This window comes from Engraulis encrasicolus, unplaced genomic scaffold (genome assembly GCF_034702125.1).
Source record: "Engraulis encrasicolus isolate BLACKSEA-1 unplaced genomic scaffold, IST_EnEncr_1.0 scaffold_36_np1212, whole genome shotgun sequence".
Classification (NCBI taxonomy): domain Eukaryota; kingdom Metazoa; phylum Chordata; class Actinopteri; order Clupeiformes; family Engraulidae; genus Engraulis; species Engraulis encrasicolus.
The window spans coordinates 290,001-312,541 of NW_026945665.1; the positions used below are offsets into that span (position 1 = coordinate 290,001).

Below are 22,541 nucleotides of genomic sequence, written 5' to 3' on the forward strand. Positions count from 1 at the left end.
CCTCTATGATCTGTACAGCCCAGATAGGGAGGGTTGAGGTGAGCCAGTAATTTTGATAGCCTGGTTCACTATGTGTGACAGTTTATTCTCTAATGCCAATTCAATTGTACCAGGAGGATATGTTTCATTTAATTTCGTATTCATGGTCTGGGGGTTATGTGATCTGGGGGTCATCCCTATGTTCCCCAGGTCCTATGTTCCCCTCAATAGGGGAACTTAGGACCCTTTTTGTTGTTGTTGCACCTCTGATAGGTTAGGATAAGGTAAGGATATTTTTTTACAACAAATGTACAACTCAGAAACACTGCATTACTGACAGGTTAGGTTTACGGAAACATACAATGCGGGGAACATAGAACCCTTTTTTAGAAAAAGTGTCCTAAGTTCCCAAGTACCATACAAAGACAGGGGAACTTACGACCCGGGGAACATCTACGCTCCTGTGATCTGATGCGATTGCAGGAAGCGGGAAGTTTACACTCAGTTATAGTTTGAAATGATTGGACAGCTCTCACCCAATCGCCGACAGTTACTCAACAACAATATAGCGCAGACCAGAGCCATTGGCGCAGACGTTTACGTCATCGTCAAGAGCAACCTCCCCCACGTGGGGTGCTTATTCGCTTATTGGCTGTTTTCTGGGGAGGATTGGCCAGCAAGATCCTATAGCTGAAATCGCTCCCCAGAAAACAACCCCCAGACCAGTACGGAGCACAGTCTCTTGGCGGAAGTACGCAGGATGGCGTGCGAGGCAACTGTATGAGGCTTTGGGAGGGAGGTTTTACTAACGTTCCACGCCACACTCTGCTAGTTGGCCTCTGTTACACACGCAGACATAAATGTTTGTATACAAGAAACCTATGTATATATAGTGTATGTTTAGATGGTCCCTTGTGCACTAGCATGTGTGTCTTGTTTCCTCTATTGTTTGACTCCATCAACTGCAGGGCCATGGACTCTGGCTACGCTCCATCTCAGGCTTCTGGTTGTCCTCCATCTCTGTCCTCCTGGAGGTATGTATGTTAGCCCTTACAGCCTTACAACACATCACTGAATATCTGTAGCAACTAGCATGCAGTGGCTTAACCTAGAAGCTACCGAACTTAAGGCTATAGTTCATGTATCAGTGTTGTAATGTATCAGTGTTGCAGTTGTTCAGGTCGTTGGAGTGCCTGATCCTTCAGGGCTCGTTTCCTCAAGGCCTGAAATGGCAACAACATCCTAATTAGAATGTAGCAGAAGTCAACTAACCAAGAGGACACACTGGGCATTTCTCAAAACCTAGTGTGCACACTTCCAAGTGTATCAGCCTAATTTGTCTCGCCCAGTGATTGGATGCTCTTTGGTGAACTCTACGGAATATCCAATCACTGGGTGTGACTAATAAAGAGTATCCTACCTATCAATGGGCGTGACTAATTAGGCTGATACACTTGGAAGTGCACTGCACTAGGTTTTGAGAAATGCCCACTGTCTTCTCTCCTACAGCGTATCCTCTGGACAAGTGCAGTGTGATGTCTGCAATGAACATGCAGTGAAGCGCTGTCTGACCTGCATGGCCTCCTACTGTGAGGTCCATGTGAAGGACCACCACACATCTCCAGACCTGGAACACCACGAACTACAGGATCTTCATCACCACAGCCTCTGCCCACAGCATCACAAAGAGCTGGAGTTCTACTGCAGAACCGACCAATCAGCAATCTGCTCACGCTGCTTACTTCACGATCACACAGGACATGATGTCATCGAAGAGGTGAATGAGTTCCTCTACACACAGAGACTATGGAACTGTTCAGAGTGCTCAATACTAAGAACATCAAAGGCTGAGAGTGAGGTTTTACGTCCCATGAAGCACAGTATAATGTGTGTGCGTTGTGTGAGACATATGGCAGCTAAGCTGAGCACTTTGCGATAAACCAATTGGCTATACACATAGCTTAAAGCAGTTAAAGAAAAAGATATTGACCATTGTGAATTTCCATTGTGTGAATTTTCATTTTTCATTGTGAATGGACGTTCTTGACCACTTCCACAGTCTGGGGATAGGAAACCCCACTTGCAAAACCTGAACTAATGGCATTGAGTTCAATTAGCCTCAAAGTATTGCGTATCACAAGAGTATAATTTACATTACAGCGTGGATATTCAGGAAGATACTCGGGGCAGCTCCCAGGAAATCCAACTGCGAAGCTTTTTTGGAAATATACAAACTGCCTGGGAGGTCCTTTGAAAACACCACACCTGACAGAAAGAAACATGCCCCCCTGGTTAGCATACTGTGTTATAACCTTATTAATATTCATGAAGATTTGTTTATTTTGTGTTAATACAGACTCCTGTAAAGACCTCCTCAAAGTCTTCTATGAAAGAAGGTACATCATGTTTTATATTTGGTAGAACATGTATGTGTTTCGTGTACTGATTGGTGTGAAGCATGTTGAAATCTCTGGTGCTGCTACATTGTCCTTCCTTGAGCTGTTAATGACATTTACTGCCCCCTTGGCATTTTCCTGTAGGTGTTCCTCCTCCTGGGCAGATCAAGATTGTGTCAGTGCAGCCAGACTCAGTGTCATTACGCTGGTCACCTCCAGAGGGCGCTCCTGATCACTGCACCTTTAAGGTTACTTGGACAGGGGGTCAAAAGCATCGCAGCTTTCCAGTGACAGGTACAAGTTTAGAGGTGACAGAGCTGACTGCAGGAGAGAAGTACCACTTCACTGTGACCACCCTTAGCCAAGATGGCTGCCAGAGCACAGCTGTAGATGGGGCTCTTTACACAGGTGAGGCATGGGGGCTTTTATACCACTCGGCAAACAAATAACTCTGTCGGTGAGTAAGGCAGATAAAATCTGTGTTCAAAGTTCTAGTAAAGGTCTTGTACGGTAAATGTAATGGATATGAAAAGAAAAACTGGAATCAATACCCTGCGGAATTGCCAATTTTCCTAGAGACTCGATCATACAATTTTGTACAGCATCACTGGCCTATGCTAATTGTTACATAATGTACACACCAACATACTGCCGTGGAAAAAAATAAGAGCTTACTTGGAAATTATTTAGTGATTTACCACTTATAGACATGTGTTTGAGTAAAATTAACATCGTTGTTTCACTCTATATACAGTACGTATTACTATTACTGACAACATTTCCTCCGAATTTCAAATGAAATTAAAGCCGCAAGCGGCGATTAAGGGCCCACCTATGGCTTGAGCCCCCAATCCAATCACATCTTTACCACTTTCCCACACAGTTTTACCACCACAAATGAATGTGGTAGCTTGAACTACATGCCAGTTCGAGCACTTCTGTACTAGCGTTAGCGTAAGCAATAACATTTTGAATAGGCATGATTGGCATGCTGTTATGACCTCCCCAAAACAAAAATGGAGTCTCTACGACATTCGGTTCATGAGATAATGAAGAAAAACAAATTAGCATTAATAAGTGCTAAAAAATAACATTAGCATGACTGGCATGTTGCTATGACCTTCCCAAAACAAAAATGGAGTCCCTAAGACGTTCGGTTCACGAGATATTGAAGAAAATCAAATTAGCATTAATTAGTGCTAATAATTAATGTTAGCATGACTGGCATTGTCGCGACAGACTAGGTCTGCGCTGATTGTTTTAAGTTTCACTGAAAAAAAACACACGGGAGAAAAAAATAGAAAAAAATGGGTGATGTCTGAGCTGCGGTAAAACGTGAGCTAATTGAAAGAAGCGTGAGCTGACTGATAAGCGTCAGCTGTCAATGATTCGGCTGATTTGGCTACGCGGCAAACTGAGCGCACAGGTGGTTTAATTAAGTCAGTTTGCGTTCAGTTTGTAAGAAAACTGGAGAGTCGAACGCAAAATTTTGCTGTGCTCTCAAATATCCACTGTGCATTACATGTCACTGAAAACCTGGAGTGGCAGCCGGTATAAGCGCTTATCTTTGATGTGATTTAAAGCGTTTTAAGTGCGCTCAATGTTTTGTAGTTTGGGGTGATTTGCTGATGTAAATGGTAGTGCTTAATATTGGTCTTCAGTTGCAATGTAACTTTAAGTTAAAGGACCTGGGCACATTTAATCATTTTCCTGCAGTCTTAGTGATTTTAGTACATTGATTGTAATCTCAAAAGCCCTCGTATCCAGTAAGGCACGGGCGCTTCATGTTTTATAGTGGGATTGCTTGTGTTCATTTTGGTCAATTTCTGGTAAATTTAAGATGTAGGCATTTTTATGCATTATGTTTCTTCAAATCCTAAATGCAATATTTATTCTGTTTTCAGTATTAACATAGCAACTATTTTTGTAAATATGTATTTTTTCATAAATATTTATTGTTTTATAGCATCTTTGCACAGATTGAATACATGCATTTGCACAGAACAATTGCTTTTTGCACATTTAAGTTGGGGATAAATAATGCACAGAACTTAAACCAGACAAACTGAAAAAAACAAACAAAAACCAAAACAAAACTGACAACTTGACAGGCATGTTGCTATTTAGTCTCTACGACATTCCGTTCATGAGATATTGAAGAACAAGGCCGACAGGCGGACAACAGATGCGTCCCTCTATGCCAGTTCCAACTATGCCATTTCCCCCCCCAAACGCCCCCCTGGCCTCCTCCTAGCCTGTCAACGCCCCCCGAGGATGTACTTTTTGTTTATTGGTCATCATGGACACTCCAAATATTGTGGCAGGCAGCAAGGCAGCAAAATGGCGAGACATGGCTTTATTTTTTGCAGTTTAGGGTATAATAAGCTTATCATCATTCTTGGATTTGGAAAAGAACCATAGGCTATGATTTGAAATTTCACATAGCCTAGATGAAGTAGGCTACATTACAAATTACCAGACATTTATTAGGCCTAACAACCTTTAGTATCACGCCATTTCAGCATTATGTGCATGTGGGAAAGAATCTAAACATCGACAAATAATAAATAAATAAAACCGTTTGGGTGAATTATGGACTTTTTTTCAATACCAGCTTCACCGTCAAGGCACAAAGCAGTGAACTTCCGTGCCAGAGTTTATCAAATGCACACGACTGCAAAGCAATTACGAAAGACGCGTTCTCTCCTGTACTCTCTCTGAGCGCAACGAAAAGCACCATTGCCCTTCCAAATGGCAGTTGGTTTGATTTTTTAAACTCACTGTTTTGTACATTAATAACATGAAACTCAATTACCCAGAATGCTGCACATGAGCTCTCTACCCGGGTGATTCTGGAAAACAAACATGGCGGCAACTCGCTTTACTACCTTAATAATGTGTTAATCCGACGATAGATTTCTTAACTGATGAAAATCGAAGGCAGAAATCAACATTGTAGTGTCTAAATATGAGGTCGATTGGTCTATTTGTGGCGTACATCACGATCGGCTGAGTTGTTGGCCTCACGTTTGTCAGTTAGCCTGTGGCTAGGCTACTTTTCGCCAACGTTAGCATCCGGTTTAGTATAGAAAGGCTATGCTTGCACGCATTCGCTCCGGTCCAAAATGGCAAGTCTGCCGCCTTGTGGCCACAGGAAGGAACAATTTAAAGAAAGCGTTTCAGACGGACAACAATTTAATGAAAGCGTTTCAGACGGACGGACGGACAGACAGACCCTGTTATAGAGATGCTGGACGCATCTAAAAACAAACTTGCATTGTTAGAGTTAATAAAATAGCATTAGCATGATTGGCATGTTGCTATGACCTCCCTAACACAAAAATGGAGTCTATACGACGTTCGGTTCACGAGATATTGAAGAAAAGCTAATTATCATTTATTAGCGTTAGGTATTAGCATTAACATAACTGGCATTTTGCTATGACCTCCCCAAAACAAAATTGGAGTCTCTACGACGTTCGGTTCACGAGATATTGAAGAAGCATTAACATGACTGGCATGCTGTTATGACCTCCCCAAAACAAAAATGGAGTCTCTACGACATTTGGTTCATGAGATATTGAAGAAAACCAAATTACCATTGTTAGCATTATCAAATTAGCATTACCATGACTGGCATGTTGCTATGACGTCCCCAAAACAAAAATGGAACGACCTTCGGTTCACAAGATTTGAAAGATAGTAAAGAATTCCACTTTTCCTGCAGTTCCTGTGCCGACCTCATGGTGGCGCTATATCAGGTTGGCATTTCAGTCATAGAGAAAAGTTTGTCTCATTGAGACACACACCCAGATACACCTAGCTAGCTAACACCGAACATGCCATGTTGACAACAATCATAAATATAACCATTTAAGAAGGCCCAAATTGCTCAACATTTCACATGTTGATCAAGGAGGGCCATGTGGTTGAAAACGAGGCATTTTTAAACTGTGTAAGTGAAAACACGATTTATTTGGAAACTTGTTTGTGTCTGCGGTGATCACACGCATTCATTCCTATGAAGACACGAAGTTGCCGCTTCACCTACAAAGGGGCGTGTCGCGTGTACATTCTGAAAGACAGCTGTGACGTTACACAGAACTGTGTGGTGATTGGTTGTTCCTATTCCATCCTATTGCGTGGCGTTGAGTGCCAAGGCATTTTGATAGACAACCGTTTATCCCGCCCACACTCTCTCCGAGCTCGCCCAGACCCTTGTACAGCTTTTTGCTGTACGGGTCTGGCTCACCAGGCTAGGTTTTACTTGCAATTTTGAAAATGTAATGCAAAATGTCGAAATTATGATCTTGTAAAAAATGCATTGACGTAGAGTAGAGTAATATTTATTAATCCCTAAGGAAATATAGGTGTCTAGTAGCATACATACAAAAAAAATTGATTATTTCACATTAAACATTCAGATATAAAAGTCTCTCATTGCAATAGTTGTTACTGATTGTTGAAGGAGGGGTGGGAGGGGGATGGAAGGGGGGCATGTCGGGGTGGAGTGGAGGGGGATTTATGCGGTCCAGTCACCAATAACAATCTCTTTCATTGTGTTCTTCTGAGTTGTTGAGTTAAATAGCTGGATGGCCTTGGGGACAAAGGATTTAAGCAGCGTGTCAGTCTTGCAGGGAATGGCACGGAATCTGTGGCTGAACAGACTTCTCTGGTTGGCAAAGACTGAGTGCAAGTGGTGAAGGCCATTGTCCATTATAGAGTCCAATCTGCTCAGTGTCCTCCTTTCAGCTATGGTAGTAAGAGCCTCCAGTTCTGTACCAACAACAGAGCCTGCTTCCCTCACTAGCTTGTCCAGACGTCCAGCATCCCTATTCCTAATGCTCCTGCCCCAGCATGCCACAGCATGACACAGTACACTAGCCATGACAGACTGCTAAAACATCTGGAGGAGGCTGTTGCAGACATTAATGATTTTAGCTTCCTCAGAAGGTAAAGCCTGCTCTGTCCTTTCTTGTAGACTGCATGTGAATTAACTGACCAGTCCAGTTTACTAATAAATGAAACGAAGGACAGCACTCTTCAGATTTCTTCTTTGTTTATTCGCCCACGAACGTTTCGGGCAGAGCCCTTCTTCAGCGTGTAATGGCGTATGCACCCATAGGTGCTAGGTGTGCCCTAAAATAGGGTGAACACCTGTGACCCCAAGATTGACACCCAAACCAGGTTACATATTACTTCCCCTAGGGGGAGTGAAATCAAACCACAATGTGTTACAAAATCTGATGCCAAATATCCCAGAATGGAAAAGTAATATTAAATACATAAATAATTGAAAAACAAAAACAAAAAACTTCATAATGCCATTCTTCTAACCAAACGATCTATAGCCCATAGAGTCATACTATGTTACTCCTATTTACAAAATATTTAGCCAGTAACACAAACACATCTTACAAGAAACAACTCAGAACCAATTCCTCATTCATGCCTTTTGGAATAAGTGTATCGAGCTGGTGAATCCAATAAGCTTCTCTCTGTAATAACAACTTCTCTCTCTCACCACCCCTACGTGGCGTTTGCACAACCTCAATGCCCATGTATTGCAATTGTCTCGCTTCATGTTTTGCCGCATTGAAGTGCCTGGCCACCGCTGACTTCTCATCATGATTGCGAATGGAACTCTTGTTTTCACAGATTCTAGTTTTTAATTCACGCTTGGTCTTGCCTACATAATAGAGATCACAGGGGCATTTAAGTAAATACACCACATACTTGGTGTTGCATGTGATCCTGCCTCTGACCCGTATCATTTTATCTGTTACTGTGTGCTTGAAACTATCACCTTTCATCATGGCATAGCAATATATACAATTATGACACAGAAAATTTCCACTGGGAACTCGTGACATGAAATGAGAGGGCTTTTTGGAGAGGTCTGATTTTACCAAGAAAGAAGTCACGTAAATGTTGGGTTCTTTTTGTAGAAGTTGCGGGGTGGATTCAGCACCCAGTTAAGAATTGTTAAGTAGCCTATTTAGGCGATAGTGTGAGCATGTCTTCTCCACTTTTGCAGTCCAGTTTACTATCCAGATGTACCCCCAGATATTTGTAGGTGCAGACTGTCTCCACTGTCTCCCTCTCAATAGAGACAGGCGCAAGGGGTGGGGTTGTTCGCCGGAAATCAACCACCATTTCCTTTGTTTTGGTGGTGTTCAGCTGCCTCCTTTGTCCAGGTGAGAGTGTACCCTATGTAGAAGATACAAGAGAGCATCCTCTACTCCCACACTGTTCTGGTAGGCAAACTGGAGGGGATCCAGTGCATGGCAGACCTGTGGCTTGAGATGGTTAATCAGCAGCACATGTTCAGAGGTTTTCATGAGTTTTGAGGTGAGGGCAACAGGTCTGTAGTCATTTAGTTCTTTTGGGTGTGGCTTTTTGGGTACTGGTATAAAGCATGATGTCTTCCACAGTGAATGGAGAAATGGTCCAATTGTAGTAATGGACCCATATATTCAAATTCCACATAAAAAAATGAATAATGATCTATATTACACTCATAAATAGGTTGTTAAGCATTCGATCAGCTATGTTTTTACATAGATTTAAAAAAATTACCCAACCAGGCTGTGGGAAATGTAAAATATGGTCCTGCTAAAACAAGGATAGGCTAAAAAAAAATGGCAGGATCTCACTAAATATTTAAAGATAATCCTCAAATTAAATTGTCTGACAACTTTTTTAAATAAAAAAAAGTTGTAAATGCATTAAAAGTCATTTTTCAATGGTCATGAAATTGGCCTGGTCATTTATTTAAAGCCTGATGCATCATATATGATGCATTAAATATCTCAGTGACCTTAACAAATTTTTTTTTTTTTTTTTTTTACATTTCTTATAAGGGACCAATATTGAGGCAAATTCCAAGAAATTAGAATTTTCGGGTTTCTTGTAGCACCATACTGAAGAACTGTGCAGAGTAACTTTCAAAGAAAGGGCTCGACGGTGGCACATTTTCTGCATTTTTATTCATCAAAATTCATCAAGCGGCCATCTTGTTTTCGTACAGCATGTTGAAAATTCGTCTGATGTTTTTCTTCGGTCATGTCTTAAGATCATATACAGATTGACATGAAACGGATCGGGTGTACGGATCATAAGGAGTACATCAAAAACCTTTATATGGCAAATGTTGTTGTATCACTGATTCTTGAGTGGTTAAAACATGTCTCAGCAATAAACTGCCAATTCTGTTGAAAATAAACTACATTTTCATGAACAAAATGAATCCAGGTAAAGACCCAGGGGTCTGTTACACAAACGTACAGTCGTTTGAAATATTTAAGTGTAATTTCATTACTTTTCATGCCTATAAACCTGCCCACACCCTGTAAAAACAGCTGTCCCAAGGACAGACATCATTTCAATTGACTTAAAATACAAAAATCACTGATATTATTGAATAATATCACCACGATGAGAAAGTCCATATTGAAGTGGTTCTGCAGATATGCACATAGTGCGTGTAAAGCAATATTTACTACTATTTTCTGATTGCTCAAAGTGTGTCCAGCATATTAGTCACCACCGTCAGATTTTTTTTAAAAAGACAATAAAATCAGGTATGCACAAGGTCATTGTCATTACTTAGGACCCCTTTTCAAACCTTTAGCTCTACTGAATACTTCACCATCACTGAAGCTCCTGTAAGTTTACTATTTTCTCCTCAATTTGTTAATTTGTTTGGACACTGGTACTGTCCCAACCATAAACTGTCAACACCGTTGGGGGTTTTAATAGTATTATGTTACATTAATGTTAATTATATATACTTTTTCAGAAGCGGCATAAAGCCCCTAAGCAAAAAATGCATAATATATAAAAGAGTGTTTTTTTGTCTCACACCGTCAGATGTCAGATTTTGTTCCGCTCATCATCTTGTTCCATATTTTACTAAATTATGCTGGTTAATTAAACATTACCAGACATGTTAGTAATAATTGTTACCCAAACTTATACTCTAGCCTCCACTGAGGTGCATTTGGAGGGTTTTTTGGTCACAAAACCTGACGGTGGTGACATCGGATGTAGTTCACAAAAAAGCATGTGTTTTACATGTTTTTGACAAGTTTTAAGAATATGCTGCCAATAAGTATCTACAATTATGTTGAATTGTAAAAGTAATTCACTTAAATACAGTAAACATATTTTTTTACTTCTAATTCTGTCTGACACGGTTGACAAAACCAAGAAGGAGCCCATTTTATGAAAAATGTAAAACATGGGGAGCTTGGCCAATACATTCACTGCACAGCCAAGACCTTCATCTATGATAATACACCTCTATATTTTGGATTTGAACAACTTAAAACCTGTTTATGCCACATTTTCAATAATCTAGGCCTACTTCCTAAAGTATCTAACAATTGAAGAAAAAACACACGCACAAACATACTGTGCACACACAAAAATAAAGTGTTTATGCTAGATGTCATTGACTTGAGAGGGCTATTTATTTTGCTAAATGTAGGTAATAATTAGGTCACTTTCACCACCCTCAGATTACTGTCACCACCGTCAGTTCTTAAGTCACCACCGTAAGAAGGAGTTTTGGACATTTTAAATGAATGTGCTCACAAAATTTTCCTTTGGAGTTGTTGCATTTTCAAGGTAATAGCAAATTTAAGCCTACATGGATATTTGTGAAATTATAAAAAATTGTTTTAAGTAAGCATTGTCTGACAGCACATATTTTTAAATTAGAACACATGAAACAGTATTAAAATAGAATGAAAGTGAATTTTCAACATGTAAAGGCGTATGTGTGAACCAAAAAACACATAATCACTTACAAAATCCAGATACATATGCAACCAAATCAATACACTTTTTATTGCTTTTAATTGTGTCTGATGGTGTTGACAAAAACAAGGTATGATAGGAGAAAAACCTGATTCCTGAAAAAAAAATAAAAATGAGGAGATTGGCCTTGTGCATTTCTGAAAAGCCAAGACCTTTGTCTACGAGGATATACCATATTATTTTGTAATTCTCTTCGTTTTTTTCTTTCAAGATTTTACAACCTGTTTTAGCCACTTTCTCAAGAATCAGTGGTATGTCAAAAGTTGAACTTCAAGTCAAATTACCTCACTTCCTGTTGGGTGTGGCCATGGCATCCAGTAGACTTTTTTGTTTGTCTTCGTGAGATACACACCCAAAAAAAATGAGTCTATACCTTCAACTTTATGCCAGTCCCGGCCCATAGGCGCAGGACTTAAGGGCAGATTATAGTTCAGCAACGGCGCCCGTTGATTCTGGTCGCTAACCACTGTTGATGTTATAGATCTGCGCACGAGGTCTCATGTCGTTAGCCACATTTGGCTACATAGCTACAAGGCTACAGTACAGTAGTCAGACTGCAGGCATTGTGCTGCGAGTGCTAAACTGATGTATTGTTTGTTTGTTACTTACTAATTCAGTCATTGTAGCTTCATTTATTTACACACACTAGAAAGGAAACGTTCGTATTTCACAGAATATTGACAGTTTGGCTCTTGTAAACGACCGGAGAACTGTGCCGCCACGAGAACAAGGAAGTAGCGACACGACCAATCACAGCGCCTTGTCTCTGCGACCTGCGCAACAATTTGAAGTGTAGTCAGGATTTTCTTGAGGCACGCGACGACAGGCTCTGCAACCGTCAGCGCCAATAAGTATAAATTGGCCTTTAGGGGGGCGCTACTGAGCCGTGGGTCGATTTAGAGGCGGAGCTTTTTTGGAGTCCTTCAGGTCATGATACCCAACACCTGTACCTTGTTTCGTTCAAAGTTACGCATGGCAACCCCCTCAAAACGGGCTCGACGTGCGGGGAGAAGAAAAATAATAATAATTAAAAAAAAAACATTGCAAGAACAATAGGGCCTCGCGACTTCGGTGCTCGGGCCCTAATAAAAACGAAAAAATAAATGAATAAAAAACATTGCAAGAACAATAGGGCCTAGCCCTTCGGTGCTCGGGCCCTAAATATTGTAATTTAGAGAATTGGTAACACTTTAGAATAATGGATGCAAAAAAGCATTATAAAGACTTAATAAATAATTAACTATTGATGAACAAAACATTAACAAACGTTTGTAAATGATTAGGAAATGTAAACAAATGCTTGTAAATGACTAGGAAATGTTATGTTAATATTTCATATTCATCAAACATTTACAAGTTGCTTGTAAATGAATAAAATAGTCTGTTATAAGGTGTGTAAAATCTTGAATATATCATTTGTAGATATTTTATAAAGCATTAATAAAGCTTAGTTAATAATAAAAACATTTGTTAATGTTTTATTCATCATTAGTTAATTATTTACTGAGTCTTTACTAAGGAACATTATTATAAAGTGTTACCAGCGAATTTAATAGCAGAAAGTCCCAAATGGTCAAAATCACACAAATGATGCAATGATGCAAACGTTGCATCTTCTGTGTTATTTTAACTTTATGTCACTGATATTAATCTAAGAATAACAATATTTTCATTCAGAATTATGAGGAAATGTCTTCTGTAGTATATACAATGAAACAACACTGTTCATTTTACTCAAACACATGCCTTTAAGTAGTAGAAACAGAAAAACTGATAATTTCTAAGTGGTAGAATTTTTTCCACGGCTCTATATCAAAATGTTTCCTTTCTACATGTTCTGCTCCTACAGTGGTTCCCCCTCCACAGAATCTCCAGGTGAACGTGGACTTAAATTCACTCAAAGCCAGTGTGACTTGGACCAAACCAGCTGAAGTGGATCAGGTGTCTTACCTGCTGGAAATCATCAAAAATAAGAAAGACGTGCACACCGTCCAGAGAGACTCCTGCCAGTACACCATCACTGGCCTACAAAGCCCAGCAGATTACATCGTCAACGTCACCACTGTACTCAGCAATGGCTGTCAAAGTCAACCAGCCTCCAAAACCTTCAGTACAGGCATGTGTATCATTATTATTGGAGGGGTCTGTTCACTGAAACGAGACACATGGGCTTGTATACTCATAGCAAATATGTTGGTTTGAAAGACAGACATTTTTCATTGTAAATGTGGTACACAGAGTAATTAGCATTTTTCACTATAATTCTTGGGTTTCATGTAGTGGTGGGCCGTTATCAGCGTTAACGTGCTGCGATAATGTGAGACTCTTATCGCGCGATAAAGAAAACATTGCACGTTAATCTATTCTCAAAATATGGGTTTGGAGTTTGGGTATGCACGTCACCATAGCGTTTGATGACAGACACTTTCAGACTGCGCTCCAGTCACTTCTCCTGCTGCTTAATCAGACCTACTTAATATGAACAGTGTTTGCATGCTGAAAACATTAAACCCTCTGCCGTGGTAGGTTTTGTTTGAGTGCTTTTTCATAAGTGGTAGACTGTTTGAGGTGAAGCATAGCGAGACATTGTGTGAGTTGCCTACCAGCCCGACATAGCCTACATTTCCTCACGCATTACATGGAACACACAAACAACTTCCAAAAATCTTGCCTGTGCCATAATTGCAAAACATTCCGGATGATTGTCAAACTGAAACTGTCAATATCTACTCTCGCTGAATGTTTGTGTAATTGTGTTGCGATTACGCATTTGCGACTCAGTGAGATACAACAGACGGTAATATTTTTTTTTTTTGGAAACTGAATTCATTTCGAGTTGTAACTCCTCTGGCATTCTAAAGGGCCGTACACACACATCGCTGCTATTTACTAGCTTCTCGCTTGCTCACCTACTCACCTCTCTTTCATGGAACGTTCGCTGAAAGTTCCCGTGGCTTTAACTGCCAATGAACAGGCGAGAAGTACAGAACTCTGCCTTCCAATTGGTTACTCGCTTACTCGCCTCGCTCGAAGATAAAATATTTTCAACTCGGGATCCGCCCACATCGCATCGCTTGTACAGTACTCGCCTACTCGCCTGCTAGTCTCGCTGGAACACATTGATATTCTATTGAGTTCATTCGCTGAGCGAGTAACTAACAGCAACATGTGTGTACGGCCCTTAACTCTGAGAACAACTGTCAGGTTTAGGCCAAATCCCCATTGGCCAGTGCTGTAGGTTCAAGCTCCTCCCTCTCTTAAAGGAGCCGTCACTATTTTTTAACAGTCAGTGGCAGATTCTCTCTCTCTCTCTCTCTCTCTGCCCATAACAAATGTTGAAATATTGGTCATTTTGTTTAAATAGCCTAACAATTTTTGATAGATTTATCTGTAGGCCTATTTGCCTTTACAACTTATAGCGCTGTTCATTTTGAAATATATTTTTTAACTAAATGCTTCCTAAAATATTCGACACAGTTTACAAATATTGCAGTGATTTTTTTCATCACCAAGTATCAACATGACAAGTTTTTTGAAGTAACTGTAAAAAAAGAGATCAGCTCTGGTCTAATGTGCCATCTGTCTTCAGAAACAGCATTTTTTTCGGCATTATTTCGTGCCTATTCTGAACGAGCCATTTTGATATAATTTAATCTAGATTGAAAAAATTAATCTATGCCCAACCCTAGTTTCATGTGACGTCACACACCTGACATCTAAAAGTGTGAACCTCTGCTGGAGGGCATCCTGGGATTGGAGCCATTGAAATCCATTGAAAAGTACTGAGTGTTGTCTACGAAAATGCTTCAACTTTGAGCCATTTTTGTATGTTACAATCGATCTAACTGAGAGAAGGGAAAGGTTGACTTTCGACTACCATAGGTAATTGCCCATTAAGTTGAGAAAAACTCACAGAACAGCGCAGTAAAAAATGGATAGCAAATCTATAGCCAAGTCGTCTATAGCCCGTCCGCCTCCCTAACTTATCGTGATGATTTGTATTTCTCCACTATTCAAGTCAAGTACGGATATCCTCGTGATACAGCGTTTGTATGCTTACAATTTGAAACAGTAAAGACAGAAAACCAAGCCAAATAGCCACAAACAGCATTGTTATTCTCATAACATGGCGGTCCTCATTTTATGAGAAAAGGGTGGCCATTGGTCCGTTTTTACGACCTGTTTGCGACGTCCGTGTGTCCCTCTGTTTGTGTCTGTGCTTATGGCCTCGAGATTAAAGGCAACGTCATTGACAAAAACTAGACAGTCGTGTTTTTCTGATATCTGCAGCCGCCATTTTACTCCAGACTTTGCACAGCAAAGTATTGCTGTAGCAGCCTAATGTCAGGGAAATCTGCATGCGATTTGTGTTATTTACGGTCTATAGCCTAGTCTACATGAAGCACATTAACTGACTATATGAAAGTTAAAGGAACACTTCACCGTGTTTCAATAATAAAGTAGGTTCTTCTCTGACCTGAGATGAGTTCCTTCCGACCTGCCTCGTCTTCGAACGCGTCCCCAGTCAGCAACACGTGCGGCCCAAACTCGTTAGCTCAGCTTTGCCGATGGACGCATTTGGTGCCTGAAGTTAGAATTTACTAAATTGTTCCACGTGTTCCCTATTTAAACACCCCTGCACGACTAGTAAACCGATCCAAAAGTTGTTGCACAAAATGAAACGTGGCGATTTCCTACCTAGATAAAGAAATGGCACTGTAATGGAATAGGCGAAGTAACACATTCGGAGTACTTCGACACATTGATATCTTCACTCCTAGTCCCCCCCCTCGCCGAAGTGGTCCCATATGAAGCTCACCATGTCGGGATGGAGTCTCCACTCCACTGAGCACGAGCCTTGTCTGGAGAGCATATCAGCCCGGGGGCCGGTTGCACCAACTGTCTTACGACCGCTTAAGAGAAATTGGTCTTAACTCAACGTTCTACGACCAAGTAAATAGTTATGCCCGTTGCACCAGCGGGACTTAAGCCTTCTTCTGGCTAAGACCGGGCGTAGAATTTATACCCAGTCGGGGGGTAGGCGTAAGTGTTAAGACCTCGCCAAATTTCTGTAGTTACGAAGAGAACCGGCAAGTGTAGCCACAGTGGGTTTACATACAGTGTTGAATCTCGCCCTCAAACCCGTGCCTGCAGTTCACCTAGGGAGCGCTGTCGAGACAGCAGAGCACATAAGGCTGGTGCTAATAACTGACAATTGTGCTCGCTGTCTGCTGAAACTTGACAATATTACTGTAAGTTCTGAGAAACCAATGTGGATTTCAATGAAATGTACAATAACCTGGGAGTTATGTCCTTCTGATTTCTTACAGCTTTGGCATTTAAGTCAGGCTCCGCTAGCATCTTGCTAACAAAATTGCTTTACGGCCGCCGTGATCACAGCAATGCAGCCGGCCGCCCAATCCAAACGCAGTGTGTGAAGCCACTCGTGACGTCATATTGACAATAAAGACGTATTTTACAAAGATCCAGCAAGTTTAAACATTCAAACTAACTGCTGTTTGAATGGATAATCTGTCCTGCCTTTTGAAAAAATAAAATGAAACGATGATACCAATTCTCTCCCAAAGCAATGGCACCATCGTGGTTGAGCTCCATGGGACCCCATTCATTTCAACAGCCTCTGCGCTCCTTGGCACTCCTCTGCGCTGTCTGGATGGCGCCACTTAGTGGACAGTACCACCCGGAAAAAGTAGCGAGATTCCTCTCTCGTACTACCCATAAACTCTCTCTGGTGTTGCCTTTGGGCGCGTGAGGGAGGCAGAGAGAGAGCAGCGCGCAACACGCAAAGGATAGTCATTTGGGAAACGAGGCGCTGGCATTGATCCAGTGAGAAAAAATGCACACCAAGTTATAGGTATCGCGATCAAAAACTGTGCTGTCTTGTTAGGCCTAGTGTGGACGCCTACATGGCAGCTCAGTAGTTAATCCAGCCTACTACAGATAGGTTCTCTACCTCCAAAGGAAAAAAAAACTTGGATGACAGCGCGCAGGGATGACGAGACAGCCACGGTATTAAATCAAATATCATGCAAGCTATGCTCATTTTCAGATGATAGGCCTATCCATAGTTGTTGACAATAATTAACTTAAAGTGATACTGTCCCATTTTTGGAAATAAGCTTATTTTTCCCCTCCCCGTAAGTTAAATAATAGGGTTTTACCGTTCTCCTGTACTTCCAGTACTTTAAGTCTATATTTTACTACTGAAAAAGAAATCAAGTCCGCGTTACTGCTTGTCTACTGTGCATATAATGGAGCGCAACGTTTCGACCTTCAGGTCTTCATCAGGCAAAGTGTGTACATGGCATTGAGTGGGTCATTTTAAAAGCTTCTACAGTCAGCTGATCAGCCAAAGTCCACAGCTGACAGGCTGACAATCAGCTGTGCAAGTAGTCCAACAGCAAATGGGTCAGCATATATAGTCACAGCTGACTCTGAAACGTCACGTAGTTCAAAGATGTAACAGGTTACACTCGGAAAATAAAGTGAGCATGATCTCTGAAAAAGAAAATAAACAACAAAAAAGGATGGAGAAGGACAAGACATTGCATTTTAAAACACCCAGTGAGTCACCTATCACGTTGATACTACTGGGGTACAGCCAGATCAGACCGCAGCTACGCCCACGGCACTGGCGCAGAGACGCTCCACCAAGCGCAAGCAATGCAGAAGGGGCCAACGCAAGCGCGCGTTGGAGGTTCCCCCCTCAGAACAACAGGAGAATACGGTAATAGACACCTCTGACAAGCAATTGTCTGATGCCTGCGTGTCCGCGCTTAGCAAAGGTTTGAGTTTTGCCCCCACTGCTCACACTAATGACTTTGAGACTATCATTGATTTCCAAAAATTCTTTCGCAACTTACGGTTGAGGGAATTCTTCCACTCTGACCATGGTTTTTCCCCATCAACAACCGTGTCCCCCGCAGATGACACTCGGTCACGAGAAAACTCTGCTCCTACGCTTCCTGACACTACTCATTTTAAAAAGAAGTCCATGTTCACTCCACCCAAGCACCGAAACTCTAGCCTAGAAATCTAGACGCCCCTAGCGACCGCAAATTGAATTTGCTCCCGGGGGCAGTCTAGCGGACCCCGGTCGTTTTGCGAGGCTGAAAGTTATCCGATGACAGGGCCAATCAAATCGTGAGGGGGGCCGGGCTACCTAGTAAACACAGGAAACTTTCTAAGAAGAAACATGGTGGCCGTCCGTGCTACGTACAGCACGAAAGTGTTTACTTAATTTAAAAAGCCTGGATGATAATACATTTCGTGGCTGACATGGATTGATCATTGGCCATGAACTTATCGGACACAAATAGATCTCAACACATTACCATTTGATCATTCGATGTTTTAAACTAGCTCGGTAAGCTAAGTTGAGCATTTTACAGAACCATAGTCACACGCTATTACCAGACCACTACTGTAGGTGTAGAATGAAATTGCTGCCCCAATTTCTAATAAGACACATGCCATTAAAAACGAGACATTTGGGAGCTTTGAAAGTCTTTGAGTAGCTTACTAAATAGATGGGAATGACACCTAGTCTACCAAGCTAGTGGCTAGCCAACCTGTCGTCAATATCACAGAGCTAGGTATCCAGCCTTGTATTATATGCCTGCCCCAAATTCTAATAAGATCCATGTCATTAAAAACGAGACATTTGGGAGCTTTGAAAGTCTTTAAGTAGCTTACTAAATAGATGGGAATGACACCTAGTCTACCGAGCTAGCGGCTAGCCAACCTGTCGTCAATTACACAGAGCTAGGTATTCAGCCGTGTATTAGTTATGGGTATACAGCTAGCTAGCTAACACCGAACATGCCATGTTGACAACAATCATAAATATAACCATTTAACAAACCCCAAATTGCTCCAACATTTCGCTGGTTAATCAAGGAGGGCCCTGTTGTTGAAAACGAGGCATTTTTAAACTTTATAAATGAACACACAGTTTATTAGGAACTGGTATGGTGGCTGTGGTGATCAAGTGCATTCACTGCTACGACAGCTCTGAGTTGCCGCTTCACCCCCAAAAATGGGGCGTGTCGCGTGTACATTCTGAAAGACAGCTGTGACGTTACACAGAAGTGTGTGGGGATTGGTTGTTCCACCCACACATCTATGGTTCCACCATCCTGTTGCGTGGCGTTGAGTGCCAAGGCATTTTGATAGACAACCGTTTATCCCGCCCACACTCTCTCCTAGCTCACCCAGACCCTTGTACAGCTTTTTGCTGTACGGGTCTGGCTCGCCGGGCTACCGAAACTCATCTCTTGAAACCTATTGTCGTCTGGTCGATAATGACGTAAAGACACTATTAAAAAATAAAAAAAAGAGTATAAGGTGTTCAACAAGCTGTCAAAAGAGGAACGAAATGCGATAATGGACTTGAAAAAAGACAAGAAAATGGTGGTTCGATCCGCGGATAAAGGGGGTGCTGTGGTTTTACAGAATGCAGTGGATTATGAGATGGAAATCTCAAGACAACTGAACGACTTGACGTTTTATGAGAAATTACCCTCTGACCCCACCTGTAGGCTACAGGCTCGCATTAACTCTCAACTCTCCCATCACCTGCACAACGAAGAGTTTGACAAAAATGTGTTTGACTTTCTCATAACTGAGCATGCTGTCGTCCCTGTATTCTATACACTCCCAAAAGTGCATAAGGGGCTAGAGACCCCAAATAAGGGAAGGCCTATTGTGAGTTGTATCGGCAGTCTGACCGAAAACATCTCAGCTTATGTTGACCATTTCATTAAACCTACGGTAACCACTCTTCCATCGTACATACGCGGCTCGGTTGATTTAATCAATTCATTGAAATCTTTTAAAACACATTGCTGCCGACCTTTGATGTCCAGAGCCTTTATACGAACATTCCACACAATGGTGGTATCAATGTACTACACCATTTCCTTTCTTTACATCACTCTGAGAACAAACCCAGTATTGATCGTGTACTTGACCTGGCTAACATTGTCCTTAATAACAATGCCTTTCGCTTCCAGAGTGACTTTTATCTGCAGAAAAAGGGCACTGCCATGGGTAGTAAAATGGCCCCTAATTACGCATGCCTGTACATGGGTGTTTTTGAACATCAGTAAGTGCTTAATTCAACAAATCCCTTTTACTCTAAAATAATTTTTTACAAGCGTTTTGTGGATGACATTTTTACGATTATGGAATGTGCTTTGGATGAATTGAAGTGTTTCCATGAATATTTAAATTCTTGTACTGAACATCTACAATTCACATTGGAACACCATGCTAAACCAAATTGTTTTTTGGATGTTTTGATTTACAAGGATGGCATGAGTCTGAAAATTGATCTCTTTCAAAAAGCGACAGATCGCAACACCATTCTTCATGGTGATAGTTTTCACCCCAAGAAATTGATCAAAAGTCTCCCAATTAGGCCAATTCCATCACGTGCACAGAATTACGCCTCCACTTATTCTGCACAATCTTCTGATATGGCCCAGAGATTCCTGAACAGAGGCTATAAGCACACATGGGTAGACACAGCCATGACAAGATTTCATCACACAATGCAAGAAGAATGCCTCAAGCCAAAACAACGCACCAGTGGCAATACAAAACCATCCACTACGTGCTGCGTCAGATATTCCCCACTTACGCATGAGTTCAAAAAGGTGATATACAAACATTGGCACATTGTTCAGGGGTCCGTTTCTCGATTCTTGTTGTTGCTAACCGTCTTAAAGGATAGTTCCGGCGTAAAATGAAAGTTTCACCATCGCTTTCCCATGCCACATAATGTATATAATGATGAGCCATTCTGGGCAATGCCGCGCCGTTATGGTGTTAGCTAATTTTAAGCTTTTGGGCGAAAAACGCAGCCAATGCATCACGGCGGGGCCAATTATAGTCCTATTATTTTCTGATGTTTCCCCGCTATAAACAACTTCAAAAACGATACACACTTCATCACAAAGGTCTCGTCAATCAAACCGAGGCACAGAGACGATCATCGGACCACACAGTCTTTCACTGGCCAGTGTTTTCAGAGGTGTCTCACTGTTGCAACTCTCTGACCCGGATGCAGGCTACTCAATCAGGTGGCTAGGTAATAAGCCAACGTCTACGTGTTTGAATTGGTGCACCCTTCCTGTGAGCACTGCGTTAATTTGGCATAGGTCAACAACTCAGGGATTCTTGAGAGATGGGACAAAACATGTCAGGGAGATGAAACTCATGTTTGTGCTTAAAATGTGTTCAAAAATTGTAACACAATTAGCTGGAATGAAAGAAGAAGAGTTTTGTACAATAAAATATGATTTTATATTTATATAGTTTTATTTTTGCTATTTTACACGTTGCAGTGTGTCATCAGTACCTTCAAAACCCCTTGTCCGAAAGCAAGATTTAGAATTTGACAATACCATAATAATTGGTTAAAATGAAATATAACCAACAGCACAGCTACTGTCAAGTATTTTGGATAATTAATCAAACTTCGTGTATGTACAATGTTTTATAAACCTTTTTATATACTTTTTAAACTATTGAACATGTGTCCGGACTTTTGGTCAATACCGTAAGATTTTTTAAAAAATACAAAAAAATCTACCATTATTGTGGTCAGCTCACACTCTAAGCAGCCTGGTACTACTTCCTGTTTGATATACATGCCATGGAGACACGGTTCTGTTAAGGTCACATTTAATATTTGATTTTATCAATGCATCTTTAGGAAGACCACCTATGTCACAACCATAATGTATCAACAGCATAATGCATAAACATAAAGGTTATTTCAGTATTTTGTATAATAAAAGCTTATAATCAATCGAATCAATGAGAACTGAAACACTGTTGACTACTGCTGTTGATTATTTCCACGTGTTATTTTGTTGTCTACCTCGCGTAAAGCCTCATTTCAAGCTGTCAATGAACCAGAAACGTGAATGTTTTAGCCGGTTTGCGTCTCTCCATGTTGCAAACTCAGGGGTGCGGTCTCCTTCCCGTCGTTTTAGAGAAGGTGTGATTATTCTAATTACGATGGTTTTCAGACGCTGGATTTATCAACAGCCGCTCGTTCTTACGATGGGATTGGAGAGGTACACATGTTTAATAAATCTCACATGAGCCTCGTCGTGTGACGAGATCTGCTCTCATGGTTTCTACGCAAGTTTGATAAATCAGGGACATTGTCCTGTACCTGGCCCATCGGGTGGGATGGGCACACATCTACTCCTCTGAACTAAATTTTACTATTGCCTACAACACATGCAATTACACCAGACGTGAGATGTCCCCTTACCAAAAAAGTGAAGCTCAACAATTACGCACCGC

The 22,541-nt window shown here is 41.2% G+C and overlaps 1 protein-coding gene across 1 annotated transcript in view; it reads left to right on the top strand.

The window, feature by feature from the left end:
* The window catches only part of LOC134443781 (fibronectin-like), a 270,346-nt gene that overhangs the window by 12,903 nt on the left and 234,902 nt on the right, over positions 1-22,541 (top strand). Inside the window, exon 2 of the mRNA XM_063193374.1 lies at positions 948-1,013. Coding sequence (XP_063049444.1) covers positions 948-1,013 — 66 coding nt within the window. The remainder of the gene's footprint in view (positions 1-947; positions 1,014-22,541) is intronic.